The sequence below is a fragment of the Melanotaenia boesemani genome, chromosome 2 (genome assembly GCF_017639745.1).
Source record: "Melanotaenia boesemani isolate fMelBoe1 chromosome 2, fMelBoe1.pri, whole genome shotgun sequence".
Lineage (NCBI taxonomy): Eukaryota > Metazoa > Chordata > Actinopteri > Atheriniformes > Melanotaeniidae > Melanotaenia > Melanotaenia boesemani.
The window spans coordinates 5,708,810-5,731,231 of record NC_055683.1 but is presented as its reverse complement, the minus strand read 5'-3'; the positions used below and the strand labels follow the sequence as shown (position 1 = coordinate 5,731,231).

At 40.0% G+C, this 22,422-nt stretch overlaps 1 protein-coding gene across 1 annotated transcript; it reads left to right on the top strand.

Moving 5' to 3' along the window:
• Positions 1 to 14,754: 14,754 nt before the first annotated feature.
• actb2 (actin, beta 2) lies at positions 14,755 to 18,972 on the top strand. The gene is made up of 6 exons (XM_042008429.1): positions 14,755 to 14,879; positions 16,264 to 16,393; positions 16,695 to 16,934; positions 17,320 to 17,758; positions 17,858 to 18,039; positions 18,135 to 18,972. Exons 2-6 carry the CDS (start codon positions 16,271 to 16,273, stop codon positions 18,276 to 18,278), a joined length of 1,128 nt encoding a protein of 375 aa, XP_041864363.1. The 5' UTR covers positions 14,755 to 14,879; positions 16,264 to 16,270; the 3' UTR covers positions 18,279 to 18,972.
• The last annotated feature ends 3,450 nt before the right edge of the window (positions 18,973 to 22,422 follow it).

Here is a 22,422-nt window from a genome sequence, read left to right as displayed (position 1 = left end):
TAATATTTATCAAACCCCAAAGGATAGTTTCTAATCCGTTGTTGTCAATAACTGTGATGTTTTAGTTATTGTAAATCACTGCCCTGCTAAGACCTTACTGTATTTCTTAGTTAAATTTCTCAATAAATAAATCTACCATGGATTTATTTGATAGCTGTAGTTACTATCAGCTGTACAAGTTTTAGCTAGTTTAGCTAGTGTAGCTATAGTTAGCATCGCTATAGCTAACCTCTGTAAATGCACTGAATTATAAGTACGCATTAAGTTCTTTATAACAAATTAGCGTATTTTCCCCTGTTTTTTAGATATTTTAATATAAATACATAACCAGCATTACTGCTGTAGTTCAATGTTCGTTTCAAACTTTAAATAAAACCACAAACATTTTCCAGTAAATAATCTTTACAGTTATTTGTTGTGAATGCAGTGTATCATGGGTTAATATAAACCCTTCTTTTTACAGCCAGAAATTAACAATATTATTTGTTTTTAATACCGGCTTTATCATAATGCATGCACATGACATATATATATATATATATATATATATATATATATGTGTGTGTGTGTGTGTGTGTGTGTGTGTGTGTGTGTGTGTGTGTGTGTGTGGTCATCTTACAGTAATATTCTTACTCATATGTCCATATAGCTCATACATATTTTTTAATATATATGTTCTCTGGATTTTTACTTTCTGGGATTTACATTAGATAACATGTACATGTCTGCTCTAATTAATCTCATACATGAATCTTAATCATCTATATAATCTTACAGTCTGCTGCTTGCGTGTACGCCACCATCTTCCACTGTCTCATCCCCCATGTGGTCTAAAGGAGCTCTGTTGCTCCACCCTCTGGCAGCAGCAGCATACTACACTCATGACATCCTCCATCTGTTTGTTAAGTGATTTTACGACGGCACACTTTAAAATCTACAGTAGTACATATAGGTTCTTTATAGACAAATGACTTACAGATACACAGAGAGCACATTTGGCTGAGCTGGCAGGTGTTGCTGGTTGCCACCACTTTCCTGCTGCATCCCCTGGGTCCCTCCCCCATCCTCCTCTCCATCTCCCTACCTCTCTGCTTCCTTGTCTCTGACTCTCTGACTCCGTCTCGCCTCAGCTTTTCATCTCCTTCTCTTGATGGACAATGAGGAGTTTTTGATGCTAATGATATGCCCCCTTACAACAAAAGGTTTGAGGCCCCCTTAGAGAATCTCTTTGGACAAACACACCCAGACACACACCAAACACCAGCTGTTGTGTGCTGGCTTCTTATTACGTTGACTTCCTGAAAGATTTAGCTGCTCTGGTTTTATTTATTTATTTTTATTTATTTATTTTTGGCATGCACATCCTGCAAACATACATCTATAAAACATTCTCACTTTTCATGCAACAAGCATCAGATGAGCTCAAAATATCTTAGTTTTTAAAGTAGTTTTGAGTGAAGTATTATCAATATGACAGATTTAGCTGTAAATAATGTTTTAAAATTCATTAGTTTCAGTCTCCTGGTGTGAATAATTGATGACTGAGACATGATAATGGAAGACAGTTAATGTGTGTGTGTAAGAGTTGAACAACAACCATCTGCTGACACACACACACATGCACCATGGAAGCATACAGTCCCTTCACTCAAGGCAGGGGATCATTAACATCTGGCACAGATGGCCATCTTGAGCACACAGCCACCCCTGTGGGCTGAACCACAGGGAGAACTCCTTTAAGCCCATTACACAGTCAATACTGAACACAACTTGTATTTCCTAAGGTTTGTTTACACGTTTTACTTCATCATGGTCCTATCACAAAGCACCAAGCAGAGAAAGGGCTAAAATAAAAATACAAACAGCATCCAAAATTCTACCTTAACCTGGAAAAGGAAGGAAAAGAGAGAACACGGGTCTCTTACGAGATTTATCAAGTTAAATCTAATAAGCACACCAAGATACTTCCTCCCATATCTTATTGGTTTAGTCAGGCGCTCATCTTAGGTTTTTAAGCAAATTACTATTAAATGAAAGATTGCTTAACTTCAGTCAACGTTTACCCACTAATACATTTTAAACCCTTGCTGGAGGTGAAGTCTTTTAAATTTAAGGTTTAAACTCGAAGTAACAGAAATGTAATAACGTCCTGAGGAAACAATATGCATAATTTAAATTGTGCATATTTAACTCACTTTACTTTTGCATGCTGCTATAAATATTCCCCATCATACATTTTAATACAAGAAAAAGACTGCTTGCTCCAAAGCATCACATCAACATACTGTACATCTATTGTCTAAAGACTAACAATAAGCAATAACTTCAAAAATGTACATTTTTAAAGGGAAATTTACTGTGGATTTTTTTCTTTCTTTGCAGACATTAGTTAATAAAAAATGGAACTAAAAAGTCTACAAAAGTTCCATACTGAACTGCTGATCTCTGTTTCTCAGTTTCACTTAAATTCCCTTTTTTCTTTTCTTTTTTTCTGTTATACGATTTCATAGAAACTTTCACTTCCCAATACTGCAGAGGACCCACTTGACCCCAGATTTGAATAAACATCTCAGTGTTGACAACAAGCTGCTCACAAAACTGCTGGAAACTCAAATAAATTTTCCATTTTTTTTAGCCAGGAATTGATTAGATCTTTAAAGCATGGCACAAAAAGATGGAGGACTTTTGTTATCAATTATTTCTCCTAGCTAATATTAGGCCTACCTACTGGTGCTGTATTGGAAAAATTGATTAGCTACATTTACAAAGGGGTATAACTTGTAAGGGTTGTGTTTCTATGAAATAAAGACCACAGCTAAACGTGTGGGTACTTCCACCCAAAAAGATGTCACACTTTAATAATACTAATACTAAGCAATATAATAAATACCAACTGGCAAGATTCTGAAATGCAGATGGGCAGAAAGATATGATGAAATCTGTCATGGTTTCTGGGTTTTGGTGTGTGTTTGATCAGGTTTAGGATTTTGGTTTTTGTCATGTTTAGTTCGGTCTTGCTCTTGGTTTATGGTTCTTGGGTTTTATCATGTTTAGTTTCTGTTATGTTCATGCTTTAGGTTTTCAGTTTTGTCATGTTTGGTTTTCCCTCTTGTGTTCCTGTGGTTCCTGTTTCTGGTTCATTTTTCTGTCCCCTCCGGTCAGGTCCAGCAAGATTACATAGATTCCATTATTCAAAGTAAATAAATAGATAAATAAATAAATAAATCAGATCATCAAGAGGAGCCTTATATCCATAAACCTCCCCTTAGCAAAGCAAATTTGTTCGGCACAACACAGCAACCAGACTATCATTCTTGCCATGATGCTGGACTGAACAGGTTTAAAAGAAAATAAAAAATTATACCAATGTGTTTTAATAACGTTGCGCCACTGGGGGAACATTTGCTGCTTATGATGTCTGACAGAGACAAATGGTTGAAAGCTGCTCAGCCCTAACTGTCCATATATGAATTTTTGGGCCTGTTATAGACTTGACTGTGACATTTGCTCTGATGTAGAGTAGGTGTATTCCCCTTGTGCCATTTTGTAATGCAGGTACTTTACAGGACAGCGTGAAGGATGTTCAAACAGCAGATATGACTGTTTCAGTTGGAGGACTGCTTCTTGTTTTCATGGTGATCAAACTTCACAGTCAGTATTTGCTCAGAAGAGGCCACAGCCAAAATGAAAACACTATCCCCTTGTTACACACATGGGATAATACCGAGAATTTCCCTGCCGGTTTTAATTTTAATAATTCATGCAAACAACAGCACACATCCCCATCAAGGTGCCACCCCTTCACACTCTGTGTTTTACAGGACAAAGCACTCAGTGACTAGAGTGATGCATTCAGGGGTCTTTACTGTGTGTTACTGTAACAACTCACTTGTATGTGGTTATATAAAGCAAAATTAGGTCAGAATGGGGAAGATAGATGACCAACCTGGGTAAAAACAGACTCATCACGTCTAATTTCGTTTATACAGAAACACAAATGTACAGTTCTGAGTAAATTATTTTGAGTGAAAGCATGCTCATGTGATTGACCCAGTTATCTGTTAATTACAAAAAAAAACAGAGTGAAAACAAGATGGATAGGGGAAAAGTGTACACACTCTTCCCCACACTAACTCAGGGTGTCTCCTATCCCTTATGTAACAGCTTGGTGGTGTGTTCCAGGTTATCAGCTTACAATCAGATGAGCCAAGAAAGGCATAAACTTGTCCTCTCCCAGTCCACCTCTCTTTCTCTGAAACGAGACAATGAAAAAAGAGAAGAGATGGACAAAAGGATGACAGGAAAGAAAAGAAATGTGGTTGGACAGGAGAAGAAACTATCTGGACAAGTGAAGGGATTTGAAACAGTCTCCTTTAAAGGATATCCATTAGGTGATTACCTGCAGTCCTCAGCCAATGAGTGTGTAGCAAGTCATCTACCTGTAAAAGGCCTTACCTCTCTTTGCTCTGCTGTCTGCTGAGGCCATATCTGGACACTAGGCACACAGCTAAACACACACTGAGCATTTTCATATCATGCATGCGTTGAGCTTTGAGACTGGAAGGGAGTTTGAATTTTTTTTAAAAAAGCCCTTCTGCAGCTGCTTATGTTGGATTTCTTCCCTGCACATACACAAGTGTACAGCTAATACTGTGTACTTTGGCTGTGCAGGCTCTGGCTGTAGTTATTTGCATCAAGTATGTGATGTATGTGCTTGTGAGTGGTTATGTAACAGCACAAGAAAACCCTGTGCCTCTTGACCTATATTTCAGAATTTGACAAAATGAAGGCCACTGTTGCTTTGGGAATCCCATTTGCTTAGTTATAGTGCTCCTCTTCAAAGCTTCTTAAGTCTCTCACTATGTCGCATTTTTTAATGATAGATATCTCAGGACGTTTCTACACATAATGCCTTGACAGGAAGTGAATGTGTGGAAACAGGAGGGCAGCTGTTTGACTTTGTTCACATCTTTCACCCATTCTAACAATGAAGGGAGAAGAGAAGGCTGGAGAGGCCACAAGAAAGAGGGAGGGGAATTTTATTATTGGACACGCCACCACACAGTCTTGTTAATGTACGCACACACAGATGGTGCAGCTTCCTTGCCAGAGAAACATACCGAAACCTTGGAGATGAGGAGAAAATAATTGAATGAACTGCAGCAGTGAGTGTGATGGATGAGGAGCTGGGAAACAGAAGTTGGTGCAAGCTTTGTCTTTCCTGGAATGTGGGAGTCAGGCTTCTGTTAGGGAAGGAGGAAGCAGAAGATCACGAGTGTTTTCCTCTTATCTCATTGTTTTTTCATGCTTCACTTAGACTCTACTTTTTCTTCTCACCTCCTTTAAATGATTTCTCTTTTATTCATATAAACTGTTTGTTTTTTTTCTTTTTCTTTTGCAGGCTCTTAGCTTGACACTACAGTGAGGAATGACATTGTAGCTGAGTCAGTTGGTGCTGCAGCTCGGAGGTCAGCCTCAGAGGAGCAAAGTGCCACAGATGACAGAAGCCAAAATAAGAAACTGTTTAATAATTTCCTGCTGCACAATGCTGAACAGCGCATTCCTCAGATTAAAAAATGCTGGCTTCATTCAAAACTTTTCTCATTACTCTTTCTTTTACTATTTTGCTAACTTTTTTTCATATATACTGACAACTGAATACATGTTTGCTTAACATTTTTCTCCCTGGTGAGTAAATTAGCATGCTAACATCAGCCTCAAGCTCAAAGTGTTCACATGCCATATAAGTACAACTAAAAAAGGTGTGTAGCAATGCTTTAGTGACAAAACCAAGTTGCATCCGTATTTGAAAATTCTTCTTTCAGGAACATTTAAATGCTACTAAAACAGGAACTCTTCTGCTGTTGGCCCATTTTGGAAAAACACTATTTGCTATGCTGATGGCAGCTAAAGAGCCTCACCATTCTGTTGCCCAAAACTTCCTGTCTTTACTATGACTAACAACCTCGCAGAGCAAAACATATGAGGAAAGACAGTTTGTACAGCCCTGTCAATACCAACTGTTAAATCTACCTGAGTGTTCAATGTTAACCTTATATGGTGTCCTATGGTGACAAATAAAAGGAAGTCCCTTTCTGTGTGCAGCAAAAAAAAAGTAACAACTCTGTGGTTTTAGTAAATGCTCTGTAGCTGTAGAGGCACTACTGAGCAGCATCAGCTGCGGCCCACACAGCAGCTACAGCTTCAGGAAGTATTATGAAAGATAATTTTCATTTCTACGTGAATGCAAATGAGGTACAAATGTAGAACTTAGCTGCAATTACCTAACATGGGGTTGTGATGCAGTAGAAAAGAAAGAAAAGACTTAAATGGCTTAATAAAATTTAACACACTGTCATACAACTGCACATGAAACACACAATCAGTGACACACACGCAAACCTGTTCTTCTGACTGAGAAGGAAACTGGCACGTCCTCCTCTGCAGTTTCCACTTAATGGAACTTGACAGAACGAGAAGTGAAATCGCTTAAGTTGTGAATTCCCCTCTAATCACACACAAATGCAAAAACCTAATATCATGGATTCTGATAAATTGAAAATGATCAAAAACTTCAGTGAAAACACAATCTTACATACACACACAGTCAAAGACACACAATTTTAATTTTACTGTCTGTAGGGAGTGAAACTGATTTCCTTGAGATGGCATCCCATGTAACCAGAGTTGCATTCCCCAGATTGTTGCCATGTGACAAACTTAAAGATCTCCTTTTATGGGTGTCAGCATTAACAGGAGGGAGTGGCCTCACTAATACACACCCAGGTCAACAAAACACACTCACACAAATGAAGAACGCATATCGTAACTGCACCCTACAACAGATTGCACATTCCTGACAATTTAAACACAAACAACCCTTCAGAGACAGACAACAGGGGTTGGGAAATACATCCTCTGTCATCCTCGCATTTCCTTTGTGTTACAAGACTCCTGAAGCATGAGTGTCAGACTAGCTGCTACATCATGAATCACTGGAAACACAGCATGCAGTGTGTCTGCAGTACATCAAATACAATTGAATGTTTTGATACAGAGAACCATAAAAGTGATTATTATGAGCTGTATGTGTTGAGTCTGTTTGTGATAAATCTGTTGTCATATGTCAGCTGCAAGAGACAAATACTGTGACCATCATAAGCTGGGCACATCAGGACAGTTGTCTGCTCCCTTCTCACTAAAACAATAACCTAAGCTAGAGTTCCCAGATATATACAAATATAAAAATCTGAAAGATTCATATAGTCCTTGGAGACTTGATAACCACTGCCTGGGCTAGAACTTGTGGCCTTAACCTCATGATGTCCACTCTTCTTCATAAGCTCTTTATTCATTGCTCCTACTCGGTATGTTGGATATGTGGATTTAGACAGATAAACAAAAACTTTTCCTGGATTTCTGATGCATGATATTATGCTGTATTTGCACAATTTATTCCTATGTGCTGTTGGTGCATTGCTCCAACTGGACTTAGCCCCTGGCTGGATGCTGCATTAAGCTATACAAGCACTGCTGTGGGTGATTAAGTGGGTGATTAAGAGATGCAGCAGGCACTAGAAATACTTGACTGCTTCTCCCGGGATGGATTTTTCAGGATACTAAAAGAAGAGGGTTTTGTGGGGAAAATAGGAACGTTCAATGGGAATCCTAACATTAAAAGAAGAGGAGAGGAGATACCTGTGTCAAATAAAAAATGAGACAATATGTCACAAACGAAAGATGGAGAAGGACTGAAGAGAAGGTGTGGCAGTTTCTTATAAAGCCTCTAAAGGTTGCATGTTGTGCTGCCGGTCTCTCTCAGTCCCGGCTTTCCACTTCCTCCTTACCCCACTTCCTGCCGCAGATGCTTGCCTATGCCCTTATATGGCAGCTGCTGGCAGCCAATCAGAGAAGGGCAGGCAGCTCATTCAAACAGAGTGAGAGGAGGGTGGGAGCAGCAAACACAAATGTAAAGCTCTGCTTCATACAAAACAATATACTCCAGCAGCACAAACACTCATACACACCGACCTGCCTGCAGGCCTTAAACAAAAAAAAAAAAAAAAAAAAACACAAAAAAAAGAAAAAAAAGAAAGAGGAGGTGTTAGAGCAGAACAATGCACCACAACGCATCATAAACTTTACTCAGCAGTTCGGGGGGCACTGGGTGCACACTGCAGCACTGCACTGGAATTTTGTGTGTGTGCGTGTGTGTGGCAAAACATAGGGAGCGTTTGGTTACTATGCAGAGGAGATAGATTTGTAGAGCAGATAGAAGAGTGTGGATAGAGGTATGACTTGGCATGCCGGCAAAAAAATCCCCTGCACATTTTTGTTTTTTGTAACACTTCACTCAGCAGTTGACTCTTGATGGGCATTTACTGAAAACTGAAGACACACAGGAAATAAATGATGTTATAATATGAAAAGAATGAAGGAAAGAGAAATAAAAAAACAGGCACATGGGAGGCTGTAATGTTACATAAAAAATACACAAACTACAGAACAAAAAGCATGGGCGTGTGTAGGTAGCTGACCTCTCCTCACTATGCTCCAGGCTCCAGCTTAGGAAGATCAGGAAGTTAGAGGATGGCTACAGCCAGTCAGAAGCTCTGAATTCTCAAACAGGCCAATCAGGACACCGACTGCTTGTGAAATGAGCCAATGTGAGCATAGAAGTCCTCCCACCAAGCTTAGACAGATGGTAGAGGATAGATAAGCCTTCCTGGGTCTTCGACCAGCCAGGGGGTAAATAAGGTGTGTGGGGCTGGAATTAGATACAGACATAAATAAGTCTGTCATATCATCTGTGCTTGAACAGTAAATACTACAGTAAATATATAAATAAATATATATGTGCACTTTCCTAATTGTCACTAATCTAATACTAATTTATGCATCTGCAAAGTTCTCTTTACTTAAAGTGTGCGATCATGCAAACATTTCTGACTTTTGCACAAACTAAAGTTTATGCAAACTAATCACACAAGCTTCATAGTCAACAAATCAAACTATTTGTACGTGTCACTATAAGGCGTGTTGAGACATTTCTCCTTTAATGGAGGTTTCACTGGAGGTTTCTTTGTCATCAGTCCCTGGTCTGCTTGACACCTGAATAAAATCTCACAGCCTTAAAAGGCACATCAGCTGCTGCTTTGGGCCAATAAGAGGCAGGAGCAAAATGAAGAAGTGAGGTTAGTGTACAGGAAGAGGAAGAAGCACTAGGACAGAGGGCCTAGTGTGTGTGTGTGTGTGTGTGTGTGTGTGTGTGTGTGTGTGTGTGTGTGTGTGTGTGTGTGTGTGTGTGTGTGTGTGTGTGTGTGTGTGTGTGTCCCCCAAAGAAATACAAGAGAAAACAGCATTTAAAGTTGCACAGCCTCAAGCCGTGCATGTGGTTATTATATACTACTGAAAACTGGGTTACACACTTCAAGCTTTTAATCAGATTTAGCCGTTATAATCATATGATTTTCATAGGGCAGGTTGACACTCCACTGAAGCCCTGCATTCAATTGTACTAACAAAGTCACATTTGTTTTCTACTTTTATGCTAGCAGCCAAAGACAAACCAATGCAAGTTGTAACAACAATTAAAAAGAGGAAGCAGAAAGCCAGTATAATCCTCATTTCCTTACAACAAAATGCAATTTGTCAGGAAGTTATCTGAACTAACATTAGTGATTTTTAAGACATTCATCTATATAAAGATAAAACAATTACTTTTGATGCTAGTCGGGATGCCATAATGGGGCCTGACTAATAAATTGTTTGTATGTGTGTATCTATTTAAGAAAAGACGGTAGGCGTAAGGAATACAATTGGGCTGCAAATGGGAAGCTAATCCAATCCAAGAACAAACTGGCCAGCTGGCAGGCACACACAACAACACACACACACACACACAGCTGGTAACTGGCCTGTGCCTTGTAGTCAGACCGTCACCACGGTGACCCGTGGATCAATGACGGTGCAGACGACCAGTCTATCGGCTGTAGCGCAGGGGAGGTAGGTGGGAGGATAGTGAGGGAGGGGGAGGATAGTGAGGGAGGGAGGCAGGCAGAAAAAGGGGGAATGGTGAATGGGGCTTCCCTCTCTGAAACTGTGACCAGCCACAGATGGCAAACAACTGGTCAGCTGGTCACTTTTCACATGGCTGCAGGGACAGAAAGAAACAGAGAACATCCAAATGCTCCTGTTTTTATCCAAATTTATCTTCCTGACTGTTTATAATAAACCATTACATCACACGTCCAGCCATAAAAGAAAACTAGATGACATTAAGGATTTCTCATTAAGTGCCTCTTCTCTTTAATTTCCATCTTTGCTTCACCCAGATTCCATTTAATGGTGCTATCTCTAGCTCTCATCTCAGTCTTGTTGCTTTCCATACCTTCTTCTGGCACATCAGCTCTCAACTTCTCTCAGGGCTAATTGCAAATAATGTTTTTTGTATTGAGCTGTGTTCTAGTACCAGTAAAACTTTAAGTAGCAGATGTTTAAGTGTGTGTGTGCATGCTCATGAGCGTGTGTGTGATAATAGAAATAGTAGCCCATTGATGCCCACCCCCTTTGGCCAGTTTCACTGATTAGTAACAGGGCTTTCATGCTTCCCTTCCCCCCATGAAGCAACATTCACATAAAAAACCTAAATCCCTCAATGCCATGATTTATAATTATTAAGTTATCCCAATAAGTGTGACAGAAAAAGGAAGGAACTGACAAAAGCCTGCAGAGTATATGAAGGAGTATTCTATTGGAAGTGAAAGAGTAGATAATGGCCTTCTTAGGTTGAGAGCAAAGAGAATCTCGTGGCATCTTGCTCATAAGAGGAACAGGAAGCCAGTAACTCTGGGAGTGGCAATGCTACAGAACATTTAGTTTCTTTTAAACTCCAGTTGCTGCAGGCTAACTGGTTGGTTAACTTATTTCAAGAAAAGAAAAAACCTGACCGGGTGACATCATGCATTGTTTACCAGCAGCTTAAGTTTTTTACTGGTAAAAGTGAGTCGACACAGACACACAAATGTGCTCAAAGACTCACATATCTCAGAACTTTGTAAGGCTATGGTCATCATAGCTTTAGATTATGACATGTAACTGATTTTTAACATTCTTTGACTGTTGAATTACTCTCATGTTCAAAAACACAACTGCTACAGGGATCTTTGAGTTACTGATTGCCTTTTCACGTGGCCCTGGTAGACCCTGACTTCAGCAGGCCAAAGGCAAAACAGTGGTCATCTGCTGTTTTACTTACACAACATAAATAAAGGCCGGTGCTGAATACAAATGGTCTATAATAACTAATTGTACTGTATTCCCAAGGCTGGACGGCTGATGTCTGGGACAACTTACATATGCCATTATGGCATATAAGCTTATTTGTGGTTAAGCTAACCTATATGCTTCCAGTATAAACACTGATAGCATATAGGTTAGCTTAGCCAAAGTTAGCCATTTCCCACGTTTGTTTTCTTTCCAGCAACTGAAGGAAAATGCTCTGTGGTTACTTAAAACTGCTAACAATCATTTTTAAAGCTGGGAACCTACATCTTATTTGCTTCAGAAACTGGAACTTGGAGCAAGAAATGATTACACACCCAGCTGCAAGTTGTAAAAACATTAGCCTTCTGTCCAAGATAAATGTTATCAGCAATACAAGTTGATAATAAATCACTGTTTCGCACATAACACTACAGCTGTATGGTAGAGTATGAAGAGTATCAAACACGTTCAACTCATTTACTGGTAAACATGCTGATAAAAGTGTCAATAAACAGTTCTTAACTGCAGCTGTCATCCCTTTTTATATGAGGAATAGCCACCTTGAGTTTTTATGTTGCCGACAGTGTGTTTTTCTTTGAGTTTCACAGTCAGAAATGCAGTTTTGGGGGATGTTTGGGGTGATTTATTCTACTGGAATTTATTCTACTTGAAAAAAAAATCAATAAAAGGCACAATCAAGACATTGTCATTTGTTTGTTACCTCAAAGACATGAACATCCAGCAGCTTTGAAACTTTATAGGTGATGTTTGGTGTTGGTGGATGGATTTTGTTATTTCATATTATATTATATTTAGGCATGGTAAGTTTATTTGTATAGCAAAATTCAACGAAGGGTGATTCGAAGTGCTTCATGAGAACATTCTAACATAAAAACACAAGAAGCAAAATTTAAAATTAAAAGAAAAGAGAAAGGAAAAAGACAGCACATTAGATAAAAACAGTATTAAAACATGATCAAGTTTTAAAATCCAAGCTGAAAAAAACAGTGCAGATTTGGACTTTTAAATAAAAAATATTCATATGCCATTATTTACCAAAGTAATAAACCATCATGGAGATATGGTGGTCATACTGTTAGACAAGAGGCCTGTTTATCACTGAAAATACAGCTGTTGTAATATTTTAGGTGGAACTATCTCCATCTTGGATGCCACAAAGTCAAAATAACAACAAGCAATAAGTTGTGGATGGTTAAAAGTTTGTCTGGTTGAAAAAAAAACTGTACAAAATCAAACTGTAGTAGCTTTGTAGCCCTCACTGACTCTAAATAACCAGCATGACGTATGGTCTAGTCAGACAGCCACTATAATAAACATTATCATGGTTATTATACACAACACCTCCAGTGCTTGTGTATAAATTCCTGACTGGATGAAAACTCCTGAGAAAAATTTGTTAGGTGGCTTTAAAGAAGTGCAGACCTTGGCAGCAAGGCCCAGGTTTAGAGAGCTTGCATTTATCTGACTCAGGGTTTAAGGACAAACACACACTGTTGTGATACATGAGTAGGAGTTTTTCCAGGACAGTATTCCAAGCTCTTGGCAAGTAGAGATTCCCAGTGAAGAGTGTTGACAACACACTTAACTAGAGACATCTCACTTACTACCAGAGAGCAGCAAACCTGAACTCTAGTTTCACTCTTCATTCAGTAAAAGAAGAACACGTCATGACATAAAATGTGTATCACCTAAATTAAAGCAGGCTGAACCGGAACCATGACACATTCATTCATATGTATGCAAACATGCAATTGCTCCCTATGAATTTGAATATCTAGAGGCACACCTTTAAAGAAGGATTATCTGTTTCCCAGCCAATCCCTGTTTATGTAATTACAGCATCAGCATGACCTGACAATCCTTTCAGCTGCTTTCTCTTTAAATATACTCACTGTGTTACCTGGACCCACCTTCTCCCCCACCTCCCCGGCTACCATCATCACGGAAATGCAAAATTACCACAGACATAACCAATATACATGGACAAATGTTTCAGGCAGAAATTCCTCTGAAATTATTTAGATTTAATTTAAAGCCCATAAATCAGTAAGTGGTCGCAGTGGACCTTTGACCACAAACACACTTCCTTCTATGTGTGAAATCTCTGACAGAGTTAGAATAGGTGGGTTAAAGCCCTGAATCAACATGAACGAATAGCCAGGTCAGGATCTGATTGTTTCATTGCAACTTTTACGGGTCAAAATGTAATAAGAAAAATGTGTTCATTGAAAGTACACTTATTGTTGAAGCCAGAAAAGACAAAAAACAAAAGTAACTGAGAGAAGTGGAAGTGGTACAGGAGGAAGAGAAGTTGCTACATGAGTCAGTGGACATGGACATGTTTTTTTTTAACAAATTAAATTAAATAAAATTTGAAAAACTATTTTATTAATCCCAGGGGACATTTACAAAGTTGTAGGGTTTAGTTTTGTTTTATTAAAAAAGTAGAATTACATGAATTAATAATTAATATGTATCTTATCTTAATGTTTCAGAAGCATGAAATGAATAAGTAAGGTTGATGCTGTGTACATTTCCAGGAAAAAAGCGAGGAAAAGATGGGGGGACAAAATAGGAGGAGTGGGCTGAAAGTAAAGAACTAATTCCATTGTAGTGTAAATGGGGAATGAAATCTTTATATGAGCAGAGAAATGAAAATATCACTAGCCTGCAAACTCAAGGTTAGCTTTAGAGAATGTCACATTACTCTCTTTAATCAGGGTCTGAAGAACCCATATCTTTTCAGTTCAGGTCTCAGTTTGATATAGTGAACCAGGAAGTTGGTTAAAATATTTGGGTAGCCAAACGGAGATCCATTGATTGAGCTGGAGGTCTGTATCAATATCTGACTGAAGTTGGCTTTGTATACATGGTCATTCCCCATTCTGTGACAGAGCAGCTTTACTGTCCAATGTGTTATGTGACTCATGTGTTTGATCTGGTGACAGATTGCCTGTGACTCCCACTGAGCCTTCAGATGTTTTTTTCAAAGTGGGCATCACATCCTCACAAAGCCTGGTCAGAAATGTCATATAATGAATGGCTAATCTAAAGACAGGACTCTGAAGAGAGATCAGGCTTTGGATAAAAGTCTTGGGCCTTTGCAGCCTTCACGGGAGGAGTCCAGGGTTGAGTTCTTGCAGTTGACACATAAGTTACTTGTCCATCTGTTTAAGACAGATGCGAGGACATATTTAAAACTTATCGAACTTTATACATAATTTTAAATCTGTCTATAAAAGGTATATCATGAAATTAGACTTACTAAACCTTACCACATCAATCCCTTCCCTTTTATTTTCTCCAATCCTTTGCTATTATCGCCTCCCTCTCTCTCCCTTGCTCTCAAATCGCGAGCGCTCAGTGCACCACATTGTGCACGCGACGTGCCCCAGTGCATGACGCTGGACCAATCAGAGGGCCAATTCCGAAAGTTTACCTTTTATGGCGACAGCAGAGCAGCCGACGTAGTATAAATATCAAGTGCCCACGGCTAACGGATTCACTCTGAGCGCCGTCACACCCACAGCTTGTGCGGGATATCATTTGCCTGAAACCGGTTCCCTTTAAGCGAAAAGCCCCCCCACCCAAAGGTAAGTAGACAAAAGTAAACTTACTGGGTACTAATTTTAGCATATTTACAAAGTAAACAATGAATAGTTTATTCTTTAATTGAAAATACTTGAAATGTGTCAATTTTTACATGCAATGATGATGAGGACCACGAGGTACGTTTGTCCTGTAAATTTCAAACTGCTCTAATTATACTTTAAACTAAATCTTTGAACTCCAGTTGTATTTTGGTATTTTTTTTCTAATATGTCGCATTTAAGGCTGGCGACAAGTAAACTTGATGTAACTGATTCGCAGGTGCTTTAGGTTGCAACCGGCTTATGGTTCAAGTTGCCTTTTCATATAAGTGGGTCCTCTTTAAAGGACTATATGATGTTTGCTTTGATATGTATTGGGAGCTGGCGTTTTATCCTCCAGAGTAGTTTCAGACAGAAGTTCAGGTTGTCTGGATCCCGGCTGCTCCCTTTGTGCGCACGAAGTATCGGGGTGTGACCTAGTTTAGCATGTTAGCCTAGCCTGTCATGCTAACACGCCCTTCAGACTTGTAACGGTTTTAATTACGGTTGCTTTTCACAGACGTATGCATTAAATACTTGAATGTGTTTAAATTCCACTTTATAGTAGTTACGGGTTGCAGTTGATTGCGACAAATGGAAGCAAAATTTTGGCTTTTTTTTTTTTTTTCTTTTTTTTTTCTTTTTTTTTTTAAAAAGACAATTATATGATTAAAGGAAGCTGCTTTAAAATACTGTCTTGTAAGTTTTACGCGAAGAAAGAAGGAAATCGTGATGACACATCATTCGGTGCTGGAAAAGGCGTGGCTTTCAGGAAACTGTTCAGTCATGGACTTGAGGCCATTCATGATTAAAGATGTCTATTATGCAGCCTTTTTATTTTTTTATTTTTTTAAATGTTAAACATTTAAGTGTAATGATGAGCAAAATACCAATATGTTAGATGCACATGGGTTTTCCAGATGGCCTGTGTGCAGTGAGTGACTTGGTTGATAATATGACGCAGTGATGAAGCAAAGATTTCTGATGGATATTAAGCAACAATGGGGGGGGGCAGGGGGAAGTTAAAACTGTAGTGAACCGGAGGGAGTGGTCTCGCGGCGCTGAGTCTGATAATGTCGAATGTTCCTTTTTTCTTGCTGTACTCTGGCCGCGCGCCACAGCGCCAGTGGCCGCAAAGCTGCTCAAAACCGAACCATGTCCTTATATGGTAACAACAGAATGCAGCACCACTTCCTTTTGTCTGGCTTGGTCAGAATGTGGAACTCTAGCTCCACCCAGCGGCTAATTCCGCGTATTGCTGCTAGGTGACAGGAAGTGGAGATGGCTGACTGTAGCGCAGCTGCAGATGGGTGGATGTGACTTGACACGCTTTTCTCTCTTTTAACAGTTAAGCCATGGACGAAGAAATCGCCGCACTGGTTGTTGACAACGGATCCGGTATGTGCAAAGCCGGATTTGCTGGAGACGACGCCCCTCGTGCTGTCTTCCCCTCCATCGTTGGTCGCCCCAGGCATCAGGTTTGTGTTGACCAAGAATCAGTCTTAATTTAATTTTTTTTTTTTTTTTTTTTTTTTTTTTTTTTTTTTCTCCCCCATTTATGAAAATGACTTCTAGCCTATTTTTAAATGGGAATATAACTTAATTTGAACATAATTATAGAAATGACACAGACTACTTAATGAGCCATGGTTATATTTTAATCATTGTATAGTTAACTGAAAGTAAATGTTTAAATTTTTTTTTTTTTTTTTTTTTTTTTTTTTAACCCAAATTGTTTAATAGTACAGTTCAGTTTTTAATAGTAAATCTTGTCTTCAGGGTGTGATGGTGGGTATGGGCCAGAAAGACAGCTACGTAGGTGATGAAGCCCAGAGCAAGAGGGGTATCCTGACCCTGAAGTACCCCATCGAGCACGGTATTGTAACCAACTGGGATGACATGGAGAAGATCTGGCATCACACCTTCTACAACGAGCTGAGAGTTGCCCCTGAGGAGCACCCTGTCCTGCTCACAGAGGCCCCTCTGAACCCCAAAGCCAACAGGGAGAAGATGACTCAGGTACACAGCTTTACTACTTGAGCAGATTTTTATTTTCCAGACAGAAGTTGCTTTTGCCTCCATTTCCTCCTTCATTCTTACTTCCTCATTCCTCCCCCTCTTCTCCAGGACTTCTCTCCTATCAGATGATCTGTCATCAACAGGTCTCTTGACTGTGTGCTTATATCTGCATTTTAAAGTTTAGCAGCGATTGGTAGATCAGCACTTAGTAGATTTGACATGCACAAGTGTGAAGGAATGTTTATTTTCTGCACTTTTCTACTAACTTCAGTGTAAGCCTCACTCTAATGCATGTAGTGAGTGCAGTGGCCACAAAATTTAGGCAGTTTGGTTTTAAAATTAACTTTTTTTTTTTTTTTTTGCTTTTTCTCCCCTCTCTTTACAGATCATGTTTGAGACCTTCAACACCCCTGCCATGTACGTTGCCATCCAGGCTGTGCTGTCCCTGTATGCCTCTGGTCGTACCACTGGTATCGTCATGGACTCCGGTGATGGTGTGACCCACACAGTGCCCATCTACGAGGGCTACGCCCTGCCCCATGCCATCCTGCGTCTGGATTTGGCTGGCCGCGACCTCACAGACTACCTCATGAAGATCCTGACAGAGCGTGGCTATTCCTTCACCACCACAGCCGAGAGGGAAATCGTGCGTGACATCAAGGAGAAGCTGTGCTATGTTGCCCTCGACTTCGAGCAGGAGATGGGCACTGCTGCCTCCTCTTCCTCCCTGGAGAAGAGCTATGAGCTGCCTGACGGACAGGTCATCACCATTGGCAATGAGAGGTTCCGTTGCCCAGAGGCCCTCTTCCAGCCTTCCTTCCTTGGTATGTTCCCATACTTGATACAACTTGCATTTAGTGTTAAATTACTGTAACTTGAAGGGTTGTCAACGCCACATGCTGACAAGTGTAATCTGTTCTCAGGTATGGAATCCTGCGGAATCCATGAGACCACCTACAACAGCATCATGAAGTGTGATGTTGACATCCGTAAGGACCTGTATGCCAACACTGTGCTGTCTGGAGGTACCACCATGTACCCTGGCATTGCTGACAGGATGCAGAAGGAAATCACAGCCCTGGCCCCATCCACCATGAAGATCAAGGTGAGTCCTCTTGCTCTGAAGCACTTGATTTGCTGTTTACATGAACACACTTGCACAAGTAGCTTTGGTATAACTCTTGTCTCGTGTTCTTGCAGATCATTGCCCCACCTGAGCGTAAATACTCTGTCTGGATCGGAGGCTCCATCCTGGCCTCCCTGTCCACCTTCCAGCAGATGTGGATCAGCAAACAGGAGTACGATGAGTCTGGCCCCTCCATCGTCCACCGCAAATGCTTCTAAACAGACTGTTCCTCTCCCCCAACCAAACACCCAACAACTTCAGCTCTGTGCAAAACGACCACACCACACATTTCTCATACACACTTGGGCGCAGAGCCTAGATGACCAACTCATTGGCATGGCTTCAGTTATTTTTGGCGCTTGACTCAGGATTTAAAACAACTGGAACGATGAAGGAGATTTTGGCTAGATATAAACACCCCAGAGTTCTGCAGTTGCACCTGGGGGGGGAAATAAAAAAAAAAAAGAAAAAAAAAATGTACATTTTGTTTCTTTGAGTCATTCCAAATGTTTGTTAACTGCATTGTTCAGACACATGATTCCAAATGTTACTGCATTGTTCAGACACGTATTTGCCTCTGTGAAGGCTACCCAGTGGTTGGCGCATACTTAAACATGGTTGTAGTATCGCTTCTATGTAAATTATGTCTGGGTTTTTTGTACTTTCAGCCTTAAAAAAAAAAATATCTTGGTCCCGTTTTGTTTTTTTTTTTTTTTTTTTTTTTTTTTTTTTTTTTTAATTTTTTTTCTGTTATGCAAAAACCCAACTGTGACCTTCCCCATGTTGAAGGCTTCATCCCTGGGTGGTGGGGCACGGGTCTTGAAATGAAGGGGTAACAAAGGGTGCCAGACCAGTGGGGCCAACCTGTACACTGACTAAACAATCCCAATAAAGTGCACATGTGTTCCGACATGTCTTGACTGTCATTGTGTGAATGTGTTGGGCAGTTATTTGTTTCTAAAATATGTACATTTGAGCTTTAACTACAGCTATTTCGCCCAGTAAGGTCTCGATGTTATCTAAATAACTAGATTCTCCTGTCTTCAACTAGGATGAACTACACTACCAGTTGAAGGACAGTTTAAAGGCTTTAATACAGCTCAAGCTCTTTGTGTTGAGCAGTGACCTGTTATGTAACAAGCTCTTTAGTTGTGGGGGGGTCATGTTAAATAGTATGAAGCACAAAACCAGCATACAGACATGTAATTCAGAACATGTTGAACAAGCTGTATGTGTTCAGTTTTAGTTTTAGCAAATTCAGCCTTTAAGTTACCAATAGCATAACATTCTAGCATCTCAGCAGCTGGGAAAACTCCCCTGTTTGCAGTTATGGTGATACTGGTTAGTCTGTAGTTGGACTGGTCTGAAGGCATAAATATTCTAAAGGAATCTGAATACAAAGAAGCAAACTAGTGGTATAGATGAGTATAAAATTGGTCTTTTTCTAATCAAGTCTAACCTAATTCTAGTTCAGCTGTCTCTCAAATTCCTGTAGAATTCGAATTGACGTTTACTCCTGATTTCAGTGCAGGCAGCAGTTGTCTGCAGTCCCTGTTGACTTCTGTCCTCAAGCTATTCAGTGTTTGGCCAGATGTGACCTTAAAACTTGTAATTAGAGTTTTAAGGGGTGGCAGCTCATCAGTTGAGTGCAGTGGTTCTTTGCCTTGGTGCTAAATCTTGCAAATGTGACTATAACCCTGAGGCAAACATGAAGTTAACTTTTCTATGTGCAACATTCTGGAAAAAAAAAAAGCTTTCATTCAAACCTTTTATTGTACTTGTAGATTATACCCTTTTAACAGCATGACCAGTAAATTCTAATACACAACTATTAGAATGTTTTTGTTAATCAAATGCCTTGTAAGCATATCTGCATGGCATCCTTTGAGATGAAACCACTCACTGAGACCAAAAGATTACAGAATATTGGCTCATCAGAAGTGTCAGTCTTGTGTAAATGCTCTTTTTGTTCTAATGCCTTTTTCCTGTTAAGAAATCCATAATAACCTGATTGAATTGGACAGTAGTTGCACTGTTTGAACAGCAGATGGCAGTAAAGGCTCATTTTATAGGCTAGGACGACTTTCTCCTGCTTGTTGTCAAAGCTGTTCTAAAAAGCCTGATCTGATCTTTAATGTGTAATATGTTTGCATTCCCATTTGTGATGGCAGTTATATTGGATTAGATTTGTGTGTGTGTATGTGTGTTTTATTTGACTGGTATAATCAACAGTGGCCATCACATACAGAAGTGTGTGCTCAGTGCAGAAATAAAAATACCATTAAAAGAAGCTGATGTTTCCTGCCAGCTTCCCTCTGAATGACGGGGAAAAAGATCCACTGCTGATACAGGCCCATTTCCTTTGCCCTTCCAAAAACAGACCTTTACATTTGTAAATTACAGGGATGAAAGAGGATAAGATGGATGTTCAAGGCAAATGGAGGAGGGAGCAGCTCCATCCTCACGCTCTGCATCATATCCTGTTTCTGTGTATGACAGCACAAATCCGATGCTAACCAAAGTCACCCTGCCTTCATTAATCAGGGCGTCCCACTTTAATGCACCACTGTGGGATGAGTGAAAGTCTGTTTGAGAGGGCACGGTGGGCCTGTGCACACACATACAGAAGTGAGTTCTTACACTAATATGAATTCATGTATGCATGCAGACCACTGGTCCATCCACATACACACTGAGGATCAAGTGTGTTTGATATTGGTAATTTATTCCATCTTCTTGCAGCCCTCACCACCACCGCACCACACCCTTGCAATTCTGCTGAGGTGGCTTCTCCTCTGATATCCTTTTACTGCCACACCAGCAAAACACTCACCGCCAGGGAAGCAAGTGTTTGGCATGTGTGTGTATGGTGTGCTGCACAATGTGAGTGAGCTCCACTGTACCTCATTTTATTCTGTATTTGTGCACGTCAGTGTGTTGCTGTGATTTGATTTAAAAAAATCCTGTTGCAGCACAATGTCCTCCCTTGAGAAATGACACAGAGGGGGGGCCAATTTGTTGGAAAATGAGGCTTGCTGTGTTCCTCCATTTACTACAGCAGGGCAGCTTTAGAGCAGATCCATCGATTCAGAGCCCACCAAGGATGCAGTTCTCTTCTTTCACCAAGAGGGGGAGCTGCTGCACAAACTGGAGCTGCTGGATAGATAAACTGGGTGAAAGGCAAATAGAGGGCTACGATTGCTGACAGAAGGAGGCCAGAATAGAATACTAGATCATATTCAAATGCAGTACGTCCTCTTTTTCAGCCTTCTAAGTTATTTTCATACTACATAGAGCGACCTGCCCACTGAGGGTAATACATCACCACTGCACGGTTATCCCAGTTAATATTTTGTCTGAATGACTGACAGCAGAAGGGATATTTTGGGTCATAAAACTGGGCATGTGGCTTAATATTTGACTATCCTGCTAAGATATACACCAGGATAAATAGCAGTTTTTTGTGGTTTAAATAGCTTTGACACATCCCAGCTGAACTGTTACTCAGCAGGATGTGTTTGTTGCATCAGAGTTCCTTTATGGTTATGGAAAGGCTGGATGGTTTTTCTCAGGAAAAAGAAGCCTGTGTTTTCTCCAAGCTCTAACCACATGAGTCAGGAACAGGCACCAAAAATACACAGACTGTGCACTACAAGCTTGTCTAAGCATCCTCTATGCATAATTGGCACAACCCCCTCAATGAGTGTTTTCATGAGTTCCTTTATGAATTTAGAGTCTTTGCTGGTAGAAATCTATGTAATGTTTGCAGCTTTATTTGTTGCAGCTGTAGCATTGATACAGTTATGATAAAGCAATAAAATAAACATCAAAGAGCACATGGTTGACATTTGCTCAAAATCTCACTCTACATTCATAATTTCATACACGACTAACGTAACAAATAGCTCATTTTTATGAAAACTGCACACTGTGTGTCAGAATATTTTGCATGGTTGCCAGGTTGGTGTGTCCGCAACCAGCTGCTTCTCCTCCAACAAAAAGCTTATAGCCCCCCCCCCCAAACCTCACAAGTGGTCCATCTTAAAACGCTGTGAGGCACTCTCTGATGATTGGCAGGTACCCCTTGAGAACTGTGTCTACATTAATGTGTGCCTCAGGTGGGGGTTGTGTGGTGATGTCAACCATATCAAACTCAGTTATATGCTTATTCCATATGTGTGTTTGCCTTTCTGTGAGTCTATCTGAGAAAATTACACTGCTGTTGGTGTTTTTTTTTGTTTTGTTTTGTTTTTTAAAAAAACCATATAAATGTCAATATTTGATATGTTATGTCAATGACAGTAAATGCTTGTGTGGAGCATAAAACATGGTATGATGAATAATTTAGCCCTGTGGGCATGT

What these genes read in the sequence shown, in the direction of transcription:
- actb2 (XM_042008429.1), top strand. Translation starts at nt 16,271, where the DNA reads ATGGACGAAGAAATCGCCGCACTGGTTGTTGACAACGGATCCGGTATG. An exon ending in ACAGGGAGAAGATGACTCAG is followed by an intron (nt 16,935 to 17,319) that starts GTACACAGCTTT and finishes CTCTCTTTACAG; the next exon opens with ATCATGTTTGAGACCTTCAA. An exon ending in CATCCACCATGAAGATCAAG is followed by an intron (nt 18,040 to 18,134) that starts GTGAGTCCTCTT and finishes GTGTTCTTGCAG; the next exon opens with ATCATTGCCCCACCTGAGCG.